The 19,253-nt window shown below is 33.6% G+C and overlaps 1 protein-coding gene across 1 annotated transcript in view; it reads right to left on the bottom strand.

The window, feature by feature from the left end:
- Positions 1-1,918: 1,918 nt before the first annotated feature.
- Positions 1,919-19,253, bottom strand: part of LOC136979007 (transmembrane protein 130-like) — a 34,898-nt gene continuing 17,563 nt past the window's right edge. The window contains exons 5-6 of the mRNA XM_067274885.1: positions 2,823-3,022; positions 1,919-2,746 (exon numbers count right to left, since the gene is read on the bottom strand). Of these exons, the coding sequence (XP_067130986.1) occupies positions 2,436-2,746; positions 2,823-3,022 (511 nt within the window). The 3' untranslated portion in view covers positions 1,919-2,435. The remainder of the gene's footprint in view (positions 2,747-2,822; positions 3,023-19,253) is intronic.

Here is a 19,253-nt window from a genome sequence, read left to right as displayed (position 1 = left end):
CATATTGGAAGCGAAACGAAAAATCGCGTAACTAATGTAAATTAATACAGTTAATACAGAAAAAATGAATTTTGTGTGTTAATAAGAGATTATTTGTTTAAAATATATATTAAATTAATTGTGTGCTAGATCTCAATTCTTGAATCTCGAAGATAGCGTGAAATGCAACCGAGAAGCGCCAAGAAGACAGAATTAGTTGTTTTGACAAATTCAATATCGCTTCGAAGTTTATTTGCAGAATTTACACGAATGAAAGACATGAAAGACACAAATGTTTGTATTAACTTAAATATTAAACCACTCCGAACTCGTATTACAACATAAGAATTTACGCAGTCTCTTTTCATGTTCTTCACTCGTGTAACGTGCATTAACATCCTCCTTTACGTCACAATGAAAGTTCAAAAGCCACTCGTGCAAACGCAAATCCACGCGATCGATTTCACCACTTGACACGTTATCCACATCGATAATCAGAACGTCATCGTCGTCTTCATCGTCGTCTATTATCGCCCTCCCCGGTTTCTTTCTCCGCTTCCGATTCGCAACGATACACAAGATGGCGACTGTGGAAATTACGATACAGATACCGACTACAAATACAATCAAAACTTTGAGTGTTTTATAATCATTGACATTGCGCCGCGTTGGATTTCGAAGAATAATGTTATCTGGAGTTATTCTTTGACCCCGAGTTTGATTTTCTCCTATGACTCTTTTAGGATCAAGCTGCGCTACCTGCCGATTGTACTCCATCATTGATTGTTCGTCCCTTACATTGTTTCCGATTATTGATTTAGTTATGAAGTAACTTTCACATTTACACGCCAACGAAAACTTTAAAAGCAATACAACTTTTAAATAAAGCATTTTTACTTGTCTCGCGAACAATACAGTCTTAAAGTATTGTTACAGTTCGATTCAATAAATAAGCGTCGTGGTGCGTGATGCGTGAATTTTTTAATATTCTTGAACTAAACTCTATCCGGTTGTAAGTAGATGTAGTTGTGGCGAATGACTCATAGTTTTGCTTCGTCTAATAATTTATTTCCTGTTTCGAAATAGTAAATGTTACTTGTTATAGCCAAATTGCATCATCATTTAATTATCATATATAACGCGATGCGAAAAGACTCGCGTAGCGCATATCGCATTCTACCTTACTGTTTTCACACGTGATTAAAATTAATGTGTTGGAAAAAATAAAATGAGTACAGTATTTGCTTTATCGGTTACGAGTCGTGACGTACGCGCGCGGATAATTTAATATGGTTAGCTCGCGAGTTCTGGTCTTAAAATGTATACAATAAAGCAGCATTAAACACATTTTCATACTAATAAAACTAGAAAATACGTCATTATTGAGTTGATATTCGAGCGCATCGTAATGCAGTGAAGTGAAACTTCAAACCGAAATTATCACGTGACTGTTTTATTGTTTTTCTCTTCGGAAATTTAACACTTAAAAATTTTCGGTTAATGTTACCCTAGGTATACAAAATGGCGGCTCGTCTACGATTCCAGTAATCAGAAGACAGGGAACAGCGGGGACGCACGTTCTAACCCAACCTAACCTATTCTAATAAATTACCATAATTATTAGCAACCAATTAGAATAGATTAGGTCAGAACGTGTCCCCCACTGTTCCGTCTTCTGATTACTGGAATCTGAGACGAGCCGCCATTTTGTATACCTAGGGTAACATTAACCAAATTTTCTTAAGCTCATGCAAATTCTGCACTCGTTTTTCTCGAACGGGCAATAAATTTGATTTTAGTTTCATTAATTACCACCATGTGCTTTGTTAATCTCCGCCGGAGTAATCAAAAATGCAGTGTTAGCCTACGATGCGATATTATATTTAATAAAATTGATACGGATATTTTTATTTATAATGTCGTTTCAAAAATTACACTCTTTTAAAATTATCGTAAATATTTACATATTTATTTGACTCAATTATGACTATAAAAGTTTTCGAATATCTAACGGATGTTGATCGGCCATTCTGAAATATGCTAATATAGCACGGACGCCATTAAAGTAACTTGTTACAAAATTACGTCATCAGAGACTGGAGAATGTAAAAAGTTATTTTTTTTTTGTATACCTTCGTTCTGATCAATATATAAGCAGATTTTTCTAGAAAATCAAAATGACTGCATCAATCCATGGTACTGTACATAAGAAAATATAGCAGCGAAGAACTAATTTACACAATCGCTTTAAATAATAAACCAAAATGACAGAAGGTTCATAATATTAGAAAAGAAATTCTATCACATTGTGTTAGAGGCAATTAATTTGGTTGGAAGCGTTCGTGGCGGCGATCGGAGTTTAAGATGATCTCGAAGCCCACATCGCACGCTGTATTTTTATCCCGTTGCGTATACGGTCCGAAATTTCATAAGAAAAATAATAGAATTTATACAATTCAGCAGACGGCACCGTAACGTCTAGTCCTATTTCTACTGGAGAAAGAAATGAAATTCGTTTGTACACCAACGTATTCGCGATCCCTGGAGGACGATGGTCTGAGAGCATTCTTAAATTCTTCATAAATTCGTTCGAAAAACGTTCTTTCCACCATTTGTTCTACCTGAGTGAAGTCAAAATCTGCAACTTCCACTCTGTATTTTCGTTGTTGTTGCTTGTAGTATGCAACAGCCACCACCAACATGATAACTACCAGCACCACACAAATTATAGGAAGAATCGTGACTGAAAGCCTAGGGTCGTGAGATACTGAAAAAACAATAAATAAATAGTCTAAGTTAAACTAAAAACACACAATTTTTATAAATTTTAGAGATAAACTCACTGTCATAAACTGTAATCATCAACGTTTTTCGCATCTGACTGACGTCATTGGCTATGTATATAGAATAATAGTACTGATTGCAGCAGGGAAAGTAGTATGAGGCAGTAAACTGGCAGGCGTCGTACATTATGGAGGCGTCACAAGTAAAGTTGCTTGGGGGTCGAGATGTAGAGGCATTATTACAATAACGGAAAGGAGAACTGAAAAATTTGGAAACGTTCAAATTTATCTTACTTTTAATAATGATGTCTAAAGACATGTTTTATAGTTAATGAAACAATTTGACTATATTTGACATCACTCCAGTTTATACTATTTCTTGAAGAACATCTTTTTATCTGTTAGTAAACGGCACACACATTTATTACTTTCCTTGACCACACTGCTAAACAAATAATGTTATTTACTGTATTTTATTTCAATTATTATGCCTTTGTGTCCTTTATCATAGTATACAAAAATAAATTTAAGCTAAGTACATTTATCAATTAACAGGACTTATTATACTTGAAAATTATGGATGCAGATATTTAGTCTTACTGATCAGAAATAATATTTTTTATTTAGTTCACAGGTGAACTAAATAAAAAATATTATTTCTGATCAGTAAGACTAAATATCTGCATCCATAATTTTCAAGTATAATAAGTCCTGTTAATTGATAAATGTACTTAGCTTGAACTAAATAAAAAATATTATTTCTGATCAGTAAGACTAAATATCTGCATCCATAATTTTCAAGTATAATAAGTCCTGTTAATTGATAAATGTACTTAGCTTAAATTTATTTTTGTATACTATGTTATTTACTGGTCAACACAAAAGCACATCTTACGTGTACAGTATATCATCGTGTAAATTTACATAATACACATTACAAAGTAAATAATATTTCTAATTTCAAAAACAGACGTAAGCAATATAAAACAGGATTTGAGGAGGTTGGTAAAAAATATTACAAGATTCTTTTCGATTCTGTTTCCTCTGTAGGTTCTAAATGAACTTTCCGTGGGCACCACATATCTGGTCAGATCCACAATTAATCAGATGTATGGTGAGGAATAGGATCGGATCACTCGTGAAGGTTTGAGATTCAAATCCACATTCTTATGTACCGTAGGAATATGCCAATTCGATGGTAATCAAAAGGTGACTCCTTCTGGGGACACAACAAGGCCCTTTAAGCAAGATTCACAATGAGGTGACCAGATGGTAAGGTTAACAACACACAAAAAATGTCTCAACCAACAATCAAACCTGAATCCTGGAAAGACCTGGTTTCAATCTGGAAAAGAAAACCGGCCAAAAAGATTTTGAAAGCACTTTCCTGATAAGAGAAAAAAGTGAAATTACTCCGTGCGCGGCACTAGTATCGACGAGGTTGTGAACGGACAAAGCGATATGTTGTCGGTTGTTAAAACGTATAGAGTACCATTTGTTAATTCTTAAAATAATTACTGGACTCTCGTTTAAAGTTCCAAAAATGCCAAGTACGTGGTGTGTACCACACTGTTCTAATAGTGGTGGTCACAAGTTTCCAAAATATCCAGTATTGCGAAAGAAATGATTCACGCTATTAAAAGAGCAAATTGGAAACCACGTTTGTCCCGTCTTGTGTGTAAAAATCACTTCACACCCAAGTTATAAGGAGGTTAATATCTTTGGTAAGCACATTGTTTAAAGAATTATAATAACTGTACAACATTTTTTTTCAAGCTATAAGCAATTAAGAGGCTTAATGACACTGCAAGCACCTCATTTGCAAAATACCTGATGTTTACAACAAAAATCTCTGTTTAGTTTTAATATCTAGGTGTGATAAGCCCTAACAGTAGAGGCTGGTTTTCAGCACTTACGTAGCATCAATACTAAGTTAATTAATAAAGGTTAAAAAGCATATATAGTAGCATGGATTTAATTGTTAACTTTTTATGCTGAATGAAAAACGAATAGATTTATTTTTACTTTATTAGGAAACTTCCCAGCAAAGAGACAACTGAAGGCTGATGCTGAACCAAATGTATTTTTTTGGTCTAAAAAAAGAGGCACCTTTGGTTGCAAGTAGATGAGCAAGAAGAGAAAACTGTGAACGCAAAATTCGAGATAATCGTGATGCATCCTATATAACGGATACTGGTACATTAGAAATAGGAGGAGAAGTAATAATAAATGAGGAGGAGGTTACTTGTTAGCCTATTGAAAATGACGTGGCAAGTGCTATGGTCAGTGTAACTACATAGATACGCATTTTTGAAGTCCCAATGTCAGTTGAAAGATTTGAGTTTGATAACAATGTTATACATTACTATACTGGGTTAGAGAACTACAATTCTTTCAATTCTGTACTTCAAAGTTTGGGACAGCAGCATACAGCTTAAAATATTACAAGTTTCAGGTTGTAACACTTGCAGTGCCAAACCAGTTGTTCTTAACTTTAATAAAATTAAGATCGAATACAGCAACTTTTGAGTTGAGTAGGATGTTCAGTGTATCTGAAGTAACAGTATGAATACTTTCATCACTTGGATCAATGGAGTTGGATAAATGGAGAGAGGAGAGATCTACTGTTGACATATACATGCCTAGTAATTTTAAAATGAAATTTCCAAATACTAGTTATTATTGATTCTCTAGAATGCAAAATAAGCAAACCAAAAAATCCTGTTGCACAGCAGGCTATATAGTCATCACATAAAAATGACAACACATTAAAAGCAGTTGTATGTTGCACACCAGGTGGTCTAATGAGTTTTGTTTGTTTGTTTGTTAAATTATGGCAACACAACACTTGGGCGATCTGCATAGGAGGGATGCCTTCTGGGAGGTCTTTTTAAGGGAAACTGGCCCCTATTAAGGCATTACAGATGAGGAGAAAACCCGGAAAACTCCACGTGATCAGCCCGTCCGAGCGAGGCGCCCGACAATCAAACTCCTGGAGTTTGGGGTACAAAGACCGTTTGCCCACTGGTGGACCTAATAAGTTTTGTTTCAGAAGCATATGGTGGTTCTGTAAGTGATCGACAGATTGTTGAAAGAACTTCACTGTGTAAAATAACAGAGGCAAAAGACTGTGTAATGGCTGATAGAGGTTTTAACATTCAGGACTTGCTAATTACTAAAGAGTGGTAAATACACCCACTCTTATGAGAAGGAAAGCACAGCTAAATAGCAGTTTGTTATCTCGAGACAAAAATATCTAGTAAAAGAATACATATTGAATGTATTATACAAATGGCTCATACACACAACTTTAACCATCGTACATACGAGATTTTGAGGCAACAGGTGCATCCGATATAATTTCACTGTCAAGTTTGGTTAGTATTTAAATGTTTTATGCTATCCAATTTTAAACCATGCATTGTTGACAGAGATGCTTAATTTGTTTCACTGTTAGCCTAGTTCTTTATTAATACTGTATATAATTTTTTTCTCATTTTAGACCCTAGTCTAATTTAAGTTTTCCATTTACAGTATTTTTAATTTTTGTCTGTTTATAAATTCTAAGATTAAGAATGTATACTAGCATACAACATAAGGTCTTCATTCAATTATAAATGTTTAAATGTAATAATTAATGCTATTTTCCAACTAATATCCTTCATAACAATTAACGATAAAAATGTAGAAGTAGATCATTTTAACTTACCTTTCTATTAAATCAGCTTTCCTACTAGAAACTTGGCATTGTATATTTTTAATTCATTCTTTAATTGTAACGTTGTTAACCTTCCTAAATAATATTTTCATTCTTCCATTATTTTAAGGTTAGTTATCCGTCGAACCGGGCTCCTTGTTTACAACCGCATCGATATGTGCGACACCTATGTCACGTGATTACCTTTTCCCCTATTTGTCTAATATTTACAAGACAAATTATTCCTCCTATTCTAATATTTACAAGAATTATTCCTCCTAGGCTCAATTCCAGACCAATCATTCTAATTCCTGAAAATAACTCATCTAATCTGTGTTTTATGGTTCATTTGAAAAGAATGTAAGGACAAATATCAACATCTAGATCCCAATAGTTATATATTAAAGTCAAATGATTGCCAGAACATAGCCTAATATAATCTGGCAGACTGTAAAGTTATGCTCCACTCACTATGGGTCAAGTGTCAATTTTAAATTACAATTATGATATCTTTTTCTTTGCATTAACTAATAGAATCTTTTAAATTCATGAAAATATCTTTAATACACTGCACATAGTTATATCCATTGCAATTCTTCTGAAAACCACCAAAGACAAATATATGCATGCTTTATTTTTAGTTTTCTTTTGTTTTCTATATATCAATCCACATTTTAATTCATATCATTAGACACCTACTAAAACTTGTATTGAAAGCTGTTATATATCAGTTAATTCCCTTCTTACTATAGAACAGGCATGGGCAAATGCGGCTCTTCTTGAGTTACGTGCGGCTCTTGCCGAGAGTGTTAATTTCTGTTTATTATTATTATTTTTACAATTTTATTTTTATAATTTTGTGAAAATACATTTATTAAAAAAATTCAATATTTGTTTTATATTATTTTTATATTATATAATAAAATACTTACCATACTATCTGCCACGACAGTACAGAAATGCGGCTCCCATGCATTTTGAAAAACCTACATTTTGGCTCCCACTTAACTCTTGCTTACCCACCCCTGCTATAGAAGCACACTACCGGCCAAGTGGATAAAGCAACCAAGTAGTGGTGGTTGGTTTCAGGTTTGTGCCTTATCAACATGCTGTCCATGTGAAGTTTTCCAGAGTTTCTTTACACATCTAATATCTGAATATGAGCCAGTTTCCCATAAAAAGTTCTCCAAGAAGCAACCCAAGAGACAAATCCCCATGTGTTGTGTTACCTTATTTCCTCAATCCTAGAATCCTTTCTATATAATGATTCTCAGAGAAATATTTAGAAGATGACTATCACTTCTAGCATAATTTAATCTTCTGCAGTGAATAAAGAACTAAGCAATCAACACTCAAACCTATGTTAGCAATCAATTTCACCAAGAGCCACTCCAAACTCCTCTCAACCCCAGACAGTTCTTCAAATGTTAAGTGTAATAAATACTATCTGTATTAAATTTTTTTTTAAGTTCATTTTATAATCTATGAGTATTGTACATTTATAGTCAGTTGAACAGAAGATTAGCTTTTCAAAATCATATTTGATCAGTGATTAATCAGCCTTATTAACTATTAAGACATTACTCAATAATTATAATGCTAGTAGGATACAAACTTAAACCAAACTTAGGTATCCAAACTCCAGCATACACCAAATAGTTTGCAGAGCAAACAAATGTTTTCGGCAGACTTAAGGTGGCCATAACCAGAGAATGGTTGACTTTCAAATGTAAAAGAACAGTTAAGATGGAATTTTCTCTTATTTTGAAACTTGGAATACTAGGTGTGCTGAAATTTTTTAAATGTTTAAGGTTGCATTCTGATTGGTCGGTTGTGATTGTTGTTAATTGGTTGATTATGAGCCTGGCCTTTGGGAGAGATATTCTGATGCTCAAATAAGGCACTCCAGCCATGGAGTTGTCCTTGTAGTTGATGCAGAGGTTGTACCTTTATATATTTCAATTTTTTTCTAGATGCCAAATATGTCATTTTTCTGTTGATAGATGTGAAAGCCTTGCTTGGTCTAGATGGGTGTGGATATCCTTTTCTAATGCAAGGATGGAAAGAGCAGTGGTGATTTGTCTTTTTGAAGGAAGTTAATTGTTTCTGGAATCATCAATATAATGGGGTTTTGTGGTGGCCTTAATATACTATAGACTCTTGTTTATTATAACTGTTGACAGAAAAGTCACATATTTGACATCTGGAAAAAACTGAAATACATAAATCTTCTAAGGAGGGCTCCACCATCAACTACAAAAGCAACAACTCTCTGGAGCAAGCCAATAGAGCCTTATTTCAGCTCCAGAATACCACTCCAACACCAAGCTTGTAACAATCATAACTGACCAATCAAAATACAACTTTAATGTTTAAACAATTCCAGTACATTAAATAAAACGTGCCCAGCAAAAATTATATAAACAAAATCTAACACCTTATCTTCGCTGAGAAAGTTTAATTTCAAACAAACGTTTTCGGCCTATTCTATAGGCCATCATCAGGCTAAAAAATCGAATAGTATCGTTCCATAAGAACGAATACAAATATTTAAACTTTAAATTAACAACGGATTAATACAAATATTTAAATTTAAAAATTAACAATGGATTAAAAGATGATACATGATAAACTAATATTGTATAGAATTAAAAACAAAATAAAAATCAAAAATAAACTCAGAAAAACTTCTAAACACAAGCATAGAACCATAAAATAAACATGTAAATTAAGAGTTCCTTGCAGAGTTTTTAACCATATACTTACAGGCCGATGGAAGGCCCTCAGCGTCCCTCGCATTTATACACGCCCCTTCCAGCTTGCTCTTGTAAATCTCTATTTTCTCAGCGGTCCTCGCCAACGTTGGGGAGCTCACGGGTTTTATAATGTCCGCTTCATCCCATTTAACTATCGAGCTTTCGGTCTGAGCCATTTGGGATAGTACCGTGGCGTTGGAGCTTTTTCTGATGTTATACTTGTGCTCCTTGAGTCTTACACTCAAACTCCTTGTCGTAACGCCGATATAATCTTTCTTAATTCCCAGCTGTGCGTTCTCGTATGGTATCCTATACACACCCGCTTTTTCTTCCTTCCTAATGCTATCCTTGTCATTCCTTAAATTTATGTTCTATGCTTGTGTTTAGAAGTTTTTCTGAGTTTATTTTTGATTTTTATTTTGTTTTTAATTCTATACGATATTAGTTTATCATGTATCATCTTTTAATCCATTGTTAATTTTTAAATTTAAATATTTGTATTAATCCGTTGTTAATTTAAAGTTTAAATATTTGTATTCGTTCTTATGGAACGATACTATTCGATTTTTTAGCCTGATGATGGCCTATAGAATAGGCCGAAAACGTTTGTTTGAAATTAAACTTTCTCAGCGAAGATAAGGTGTTAGATTTTGTTTACAATTCCAGTACGTTCAGGGTTCTAAGTTTCAAAATAAGAAAGCATTCCATCTTAAATGTTCTACAATCGAAAGATGACCATAACCTGGCAATGGTGGCTTAAGTGCACTGAAAATGTTTGTTTTCTTTACAAACCATTCAATGTACACTGGAGTTTCAATGTATAATTTTCGTTTATTACTTTATCCGGTTTTAGCTGTGATCTTAAATTAGGTACAAACTCTTGCTCTTTTTATTGTTATAAAGTGAATTTTAACAACTAAAATAATTACACATGTTTAAAACCATATTTTCTAGCTTGACTATTAACCAGGTTAAAAATGTCAGCATTTTCAACCTGGTTAATGGGTCATCATCAGGTGTGAGAGGTTGGAAAGACTTTCAACTGTTCATACATCAAAAACAATATTATAATAGATTTCACTCACTGTTAAGTTGCATTAATCAATTCAGTTGAATAACCTCAGTGGTTAGTTAACATTAAATCAACATTTCACTCAAAATACAACAAGAATCCAGAATTCAGCACAAAGAGTAAGAAATTTTAAGTAAAAAGCAAGCAAGTTACAGTCTCTAAATGACATACAATCACATGACATGCAACTTCAGGGAAATTGCCAAGACCTTACCTTAGCCTACAGGAAGTCCCACAGTGTATACTTTGCTCAGAAAGAAGAATAACCTCACAATAGAAATAATGTTCTAAAAACTTATTCCATACCTGTAACAGTCAGTAGAAGAGGCAAACAGCTACAATAATTGGGCTACAACATGGCCATTATGTCTTGCCTACAGGAACATATGACATAGATTAGGAAAGGTCAGACAACCACAACTTTAGCCATCTTTGCATCAGACGTACAAGCTCACCCAGACCAAGCAAGTCCAATATATTATTTGAGAGATTTTTCCAACATCAAGCACTTAGATCAACTAGAAATATATAATGCAAAGACAGCAATTAATTATAAAGATAACAACACATAAGTATAGGCCTGGAGAGTTTTATATGAAATCCAAAAATAGTGCCATAAAGTGGTAACATCACCATAGACTCTGTCCAATCAGAAGGCATCTTTGAAATTAAAAAGTTCTATTCCATGTAATATTCCACTTTCAAATGTTTGTAATCTGATGGTGGTTGTTTATAAAACTACCAAAAACATCTGTTTCAAATTAAAATATCTTACTTTTTATACTGTATTTTGGGTTATTGTTTTATTTTAATTGTTGTTAACTGGATTTTGTGAAACAGTAGTCAAGATTTTGCTCATTTTTATACATTATAATAGTTAATTGGTTTTAGTATTCTTGTGATCTTCAATAAACAACAACTAACCCGTTATATATAAAGACCAACAACTGCCGAATTATCGGGCTAGCAAATGGCTATAGTAATATTAATAATTTAAGTTAATTTGGTACTAGAGTTAGGCGTTAGGCGCCATCTCTTGCTAAAATTCTAATTATTAAATTTAGCAAGAGATGGCGCCTAACGCCTAACTCTAGTACCAAATTAACTTAAATTATTAATATTACTATAGCCATTTGCTAGCCCGATAATTCGGCAGTTGTTGGTCTTGTGATCTTCATTTAAACCATAAAAGAAAATGTAAATTAATATTAACTTTTTAAAGTTGGAAAAACTGCATGCTTTCAAGTACAAAATACCCAAGGGAAAGCACAACCAAAATTATCTTGGGTAAAAAATTTCTATGGTGTTCAGCATCAATTGTAACATGCCCTTTTTAAACACTAATTATTTGTCAAAAAACAGAATTGCATATTAGAATCTAGTGTTTTACATTTTCAACCTAAAGCAAAGATTGGTAGTTATGAATAGACCACATGGTGCACTATGCACCAATAACAGACATTTTGGCTACACTAGTCAATAGTCACATCAGTTCAAATGAACTTTGCTAGTAACAAGCATTTAATTTAAATTCTTTTTAAAATTTAAAATGCTTTCAAGGCAATATTATGATGCATCATTAAAACAAAAATTTATTGTATTGCATGGAAATAAAGCTGCAAAACATTACCTGTTTTGTGACACTTGTATTAAATTTTCTAAGTTGTTAATTAACATAACATAATAAATAATCTTAAAATTTAGATTCCAAACTCATGGTACACAATAACATCTCAGTAACAAAATATGTCTATTTAAATAAAACAAAATATAATTTTTTATCACAATATAATCTGAAATAATACTCTGATATAATCCATATTTTTAGTTTTTAAATACGCTGTAGAGCAGCGGTTTTCGATCCGTGGTCCGCGGAACACGGGTGCTCCGCGAAAGTGTTCTGCGAAAAAACAAATATACAATTAAAAATTGTTGCAAAAGACAAATCAATACAATGTAAAATAAATTTTGTATGGTAATGTAATTAGCAAACGCCAATGTCGTCATCTACTAGACCGAGTGTGCTCGATTTCAAAAAGGTTTGCCATCCCTACTTTAAAGCTGATGTATTGTAACTGCTCCACGGAAAAAAAAATGTGTAAGTTTAGTGTTCCCCGACTTCAAAAAGATTGAGATCCACTGCTGTAGAGAGTGATCAAAAGTTGCATCATGTAGCACTTCAAACATAGCTCCAAACATGCCTCTACATTGGTGACGCAAAGGTTAGAAAGTTGGAAAATTGTCCAAAGACAGACTAGTTGATATTAGTAGCATGGAAAGAGCAATATACGTATCCAAATATTGATATGTTTAAATTTTGCATGCCTATATCCTGCTTTGCAGGTTGCTGTTGCAACAATCTGTAATTCCTTATGTATTAAATAGTGATAGAATTGAAATAGATAAGCCCTGTGGATAAGTGTAGCAATGGCATGGCACTGTTAATATACCCTGGTGGTTCCATATGGAATATAAAACAATTCTTAGATATGGAATAGTGAGGCCTTCCATTCAATACCTAGGGCCCATCTCATTAAGCATTGCCAAAATTTTCAAAAAAATGTGGACTTATTCTTCTGAATAGGGAGGTTGTGGCCCAAGTCAAAAGTTCAAACTTGTACGGCAAGTGGAAGTACATATCCGATGATGTCCAAACTCCAAGTAAAACACATGGAAGTAAACATTTATGTTGTGCAATGTAGTGCAAGATTCGTTGTAAAATGGCAGATGTACTTAAAATGACAAAAGTGACCAGTAAAGATAAAAAATAAATTAAACTATTTAAAAATATTTATAGGATGTTTAATAACACTAAGTTACTTTTGACTTTAATTAGTGTCGTGATTCCTACCATAATTTTGTTCAAGGAAATGTTGGCTATAAATCCATATGGAGATGACAATCCATAATCAGATGACAATGTAAAAGAAGCTGGAGAGATTATTTATAAAAATTTACAAAAGAAATATGCTGTTGATAGTAGAATATACCATAAAAGAACAAACCTACTTCTACAGCATTATGATAAGCTGTATGAACACAACTATGAAAATCCTACAGGAAATTCACATCACTTGCATAAAAATTGAATAATTAAATAATTTCTGGATTAAAATCACCTGTTTTTTTAGAATGTTGTTCATAAATGCTTAAATAACCATTATTTTAATAAAATATTTCATAATTTTAACCCTAAACAGAAAAATGCAGACGTTTAAGCTAAACTTCTACTCGCCATGCTCAACATTCCAAATGTCATTGTTAAACTTTTAGACTTCTAAGATGTCTGTGCTAGATGTTTGAAGTTCACGTTTTAAAGACGGAAACTTTGGCTGCAAACTCTCTATTAAAGCTCAATAACCTTACAAAAACTCCCCTGCAATGATAGAGATCCAATAATTACAACTTACTCATACATACCCCGGTGTGTATGAAGAGATAGAGATCCATACAAGAAAAATTGGAAGTTTATTTGGTTCCATTAAAACAGCCAGATGGCAATGCAAACAAACATACAACACCTTTAACATATCCAGTAGGAAGTCTTTAATAGCTTAAAAACATTTTCGGATGCGTTAATCAACCTTCATCAGTTAAACGAATACTAATAACAAATGAAATTCGAAATTACAAAAAAACGGCGTTCGAATTTACAAAAACCACGACTGTGCATAGACGGGTCTATGCTACAAACAGAATAAAAGAAGAAATTAATAAACGGCAATAAATACAAGAATATGATGAGACCATAGTAGGTTCCCTCTCTTTCCCGTGTCAAAGCGTAATGTTATTCGACAAGTGACTTCCAGGCAGATGATAGGCCATTCGCATCTCGGTGGTTGATGCAAAGTGTAGATAACTGCGCTTTATGTATCTATTTTTTCCATGTATTTGACAGCCTGCCTGGATCGAGTGGCTCTTATGACGGAGGTCTTATCCCAGTGCACCGTTATATCATGTTGTCTAGCAAAGGTCGCTAGAACCGTGCTGTCAGTGCCACTGTTTACAGAGTACTTATGCTCTTCTATTCTCTGTTTCAGGTTACGTAACGTGGCGCCTACGTACACAAGGTCGGTGTTAAAATGATGATCTTTTATCGGTATAAAATATACACCTGTTAACTCACTCGAGCGATCTTTCTTCTTGTCGTTTCTCAGTAGTCTGTAAATCGTTGGATTGCACTTGTAAATTACGCACAGGTTCTTCTCCCTAACCACATTTTTGACAACCTTATTAAGAAAGGGCATATAGCTCAACACAACAGTTTTCTGTGGATCTCCGTCGTTGTGCTGCCGGCTATTCTTCTGCAATTTAGTAATTAGATGATCAACGACACTCCTTTGGTAACCGTGCTATGCAGCCACCCTTTGTATGTAGGCCAACTCTTTCAAAGTGTCTTGAATACTTGAGCAGTGGGTGTAAGCCCGTTTGACCCCGTGGGTGTAAGCTCGTGGGTTTAAGCTCGTTCGAAAGCTCCTCTTCATATGGGAATTGCTATACATAACGTTGGAAACGTGCAATGCACCTACGCCGAAACTGCCCAACATATGGATCGCCCTATACAAGCGATCAAATGGCGAGTTACGTCACATCTCATACAAATGACGAGAAACAGTACCACGCATGCGCTGTATTACAGCACGTTCGCTACATCGTACGTATTCAAAAATCGTGGATTCGCATCGAACGTCACCAAAAAACGTTAAATTAAAATTTTTGTATGTGTTCTCCTTTGTTTCGAACGTTCATGTTCAGTATCTATTAAAAAAAAAAATCGTTCATTCGCCCGACGACGACAGAAATACATTCATCAAAAGCGCTCGAAAGAAAAGAAAAGTATTTGATAACACCATACACGGTGAGTTATATTTCGTATTTAAACTTATCCTAATGTTCTAAAGTTATCATCTTCAGGCAAAGAAAAGAATGTATCGATAAAATGTTGAAAGTACTTGTGACAATGTTATAATTAGGGATTGCAATTGCTGGATCCCTCATCCAGCAATCCAGCTGGATGCAGCGCATTCTTTGGCCTGCTGGATCCAGCACTTGGTGCTGGATCCAGCGCTGCGGATTCGCAAATACTCAATTAACTTTCTAAATAATTGCGCAAAAGTCTACGTCGTCGCGTTGCCGCTTTGCTAACTACTAGACTGCTACTAATTACTTACTCACTACTTTACTAACACTAATAATTAAATTACTTATAAATAAACTATACCTTAATCAATTGAAGAAAATTTAATAAAATAATAACGTATTCAATCGCTTTTAACGATCTTCCTCAGTTACAAAAAAATACAACATTAACTATAGAACATAAAATGTGTTTGGAATAAATGTAAAAAGAATAGTGCTTAATTACATTCCATTTTAAAACAAGATACATAGATGTACTGCCAGGTCTAATAATTTTCGTATTGTATACCGACGTAATCCCACTGTTTTCAAACTTTTAAGAAACGATAAAAAGAAAGAGGATCGGAATTCAACAACGGGTATACTCGATGCCTTTACACAACCAACGTTTCAATTCCAAGCTTGTTTATGTGGGTGCAACGATGCGCAGTTTAAAACAAAGGCTCAAGAGCACAAATATACAATCAGTAAGAACCTTGACAACACTGCGCAGCCATCATACGCAAGAGAGAAGGATGTTAACGTTCAATTATAAAAACGACGACGAATAGGCAAACAGTCAAACATCTTGAGAGATTGGAAATCTGCAAGGCGCACATGACAACTGGTTGTATAAACCATAGAGATGCAAACTTATTGTCTACCATGTGGAGATCCTTTTACATTAATTAATGTTATTAACGGACAATGCTGGTTTCATTGGATCTTATATACAGGGTGTTTTTTTTAAAACTGACAGTACTCAGAGACATCAGTAGAGCAATCTAACAGCCGAACTGTCGCCAAATTTGGGAGAGTGACTAAGGACGACATGGGAAAGAGACTCCGCGAAAAAAAAGTAGTACCCAAATTTGCCAGTAGGGGTGGATTTGGCGCTGTTGTAGCAAAACAGCTAAGAATCTGCATAAAATCCAGCTGCAATTAACAAACACGAATGAATAATCAGACAGAGGTTTCAGTGTAATAACGAAAGTTTAATTAATCAGCAAATAACCTTCTCCTTTCTTCAATGTGATCACCGTCCTGCTGGACAACTCATTGCATCCTGAACACCGTGTTCTCTATGGCCGAACGTAACATGTCCGCAGGAATGTTCATCACGGTTCGAGAAATGTTGTCCTTCAAAGTCATCAAGTTTGGGACACTACCAAGATAGACCTTGGACTTTAAGTAACCCCACAGGAAAAAGTAACACGGGGTTAGATCCGGGGAGCGAGGCGGCCCATGCAAGTGGAAAAAGTGACTGATGACCCTTTCTTCAGTGAAGTGCTGGTAGCTTTTTCGCTACAACAGTGCCAAATCCTCCTCTACTGGCGAATTTAGGTACTACTTTTTTCTTCGCGGAATCTCTTTGCCATGTCATCTTTAGTCACTCTCCCAAATTTGGCGATAGTCCGGCTGCTAGATTGCTCTACAGATGTTTCTGAGTACCGTCAGTTAAAAAAAACACCCTGTATATATTTTTTCCGCTATTTATTTTGTTTATTTATCTATATTTTGTCTGTTGTTTAGGCGTTTTTCGTTAATTTTCATATTTATTCCGAACACATTTTATGTTCTATATTTAATGTTTTATTTTTTTTTTTTTTGTAACCGAGGAAGATAGTTAAAAACGATTGAAAACGTTATTATTTTATTAAATTTTGCTGGATTGATAAAGGTGTAGTTTATTTAACTTATTCTACTTCCAGTACATAGTTTTATATACCTATAAATAACTACAGACTAATATGTAGAGTCTATATATGAAAACTGGTAAGACTGATAGCCACTTAGCCACTGATTATCCGTCCTTACATTATTATAATATATTAATATAAATTAATCAGTAGAATTACCTTTGCTATTATTTAACTTAAAGATTACATTATAATTATAATCTAACTAAACATTTAAAGTTAATTATCTCTATCTCAAATATTAAACTGAACCAAAGTTAAGTTTACTACCTAAATGTGTAAGACGTTTTACTGATTTATACCAGTCTAAATAATGAAAGCTTTTTAAGTATTTTTAAAAAATGTTTTATTTCATTAAAAAAACATAAATTGCAGGATAGATAGATAGACAGATAACACTTTATTGCACCAAAAATACATCCATGCTGGATCCGCGCTGGATCCAGCTGGAATGATTTCAATCCAGCAAAAATCCAGCTGGATTCAAAACACTGCTGGATTGCAATCCCTAGTTATAATAAAAACTGTTTAACACTGCTAGACAGTAGTTAACTCTTACTTTAATTTGATAATATTTTGGCATGGTAAATAATTAATTTTTAGACTGAATAACCTGAAGATGGTGGCTTAAGACCAGAAAAAACATTTGTTTTTTATTTTGATTAATTAATTTTATGCTGAAGTTTAAGTGTATTGTGTAAGTTTATTGATTTACCAAGTTATAATAATAATAATAATAATAATAGTTAACTTAATAAAAATATTTGATTTGTAATGGAAAAATGGCTAAATCCCTATCTTGACAATTTGAAAGTTTCATAGCTAAATGTAAAATTAAACTAGCTAGATCTAGGTATGAAACAGCTTAATTGGCAATACATCTGATTGACTATACTCATGTTCAAATGTCATAAAAGAAGTCAAATCATAAAATTTACTTGAGTATATATAGCAGCCTTAAATGCAAATTTTAAAAGCATTTTTTTCAAAGATTTAAAATCAAATAGAGATTTTTATAAAGGCAAACTTATTAAAATATGCTAGATCAAAATAAATCATATAAAAAAAGAAGTGAATTATTTTACTAGGGCTGAATTAATTAATTGTATCTTGTACAAACCCTGCTTTTTCAAGCATCTCAGGCTTAATAAAGCAAACCTGTATTATGCATTAGATAAGTAGAGTGAAGAATAAAAAGCTCTCAGCTAGAATTTAAATCTAATTTCTTTGGTAAGAGACTATTAATAAACAAGTAAACTACGGAATACTGGTAATTGGTCATGAGTCTGCATCTGACCATCATATGAAGACTGCAAAATTTAGGAAACTACACCATGTAGAGTTTTCCAAGTTTTCTTTGCATATAACACCTAAATAGAAACCAATTTCTCATAAGAGTCCTCCCAGGATTCATCCCCAGGCAAATTTCCTGTGTTACATTGTCTTATCCCATCGGTGAAATTCTTTAGCAACATGCCAAATCCAAAACTCAAAAATGGAATAAAACTCCATAAATTTGTCTGTGAAAATAAAACTCACAAAGTATCTAGTATTTTCCTAAAATCAAATTCATCATGGTTCTATTACAACCAGTTTTATTACAGAACCCAAATTATATACAGTAAAACCTGTCCAAAACAGAACTTTAATAAAACAAAAACCTGCCAAACTGGAAAAAATATTTGATGCCGTACAAGTCTGGTATACACAGGTATCACTGTACATATTAATTGTTTTGAAAATAAGTCAATTCTCTAACAGAGTATGTTCAACATACAAAATATGCATGTATATAAAAATATAAATGTACTAGCAGATAGGCCCGGCGTTGCTCGGGCAAAAGTAATGATAGCGAAGATTAAGATTATTACGTTATAGTCACAGAAGAAAAAGAGTAATTTCATCAACAAACTAAATATTTTTAATAAAAGGTTGAATTTGAAAATCGAATATTGTAATATTGTTCGATTTTCACGACGTGTTCTGATTATATCGTTCGGTTTTCATCGAATGTTCTAAAGAAGAAAAGTCGAGAAAAACCGAATTGATCTGTTTAAATTTGAAAATCGAATATGTTCTAACATATTACTCTATTTCTTTTTTCCCCTCCAGTGCCCATAAATCTTGCACGTCGCCTTCTCTTGTTCT

Source organism: Centruroides vittatus, unplaced genomic scaffold (genome assembly GCF_030686945.1).
Source record: "Centruroides vittatus isolate TY-2023 unplaced genomic scaffold, ASM3068694v2 contig_566, whole genome shotgun sequence".
Taxonomy (NCBI): Eukaryota; Metazoa; Arthropoda; class Arachnida; order Scorpiones; family Buthidae; genus Centruroides; species Centruroides vittatus.
This window is presented reverse-complemented; position numbering and strand designations above follow the sequence as displayed.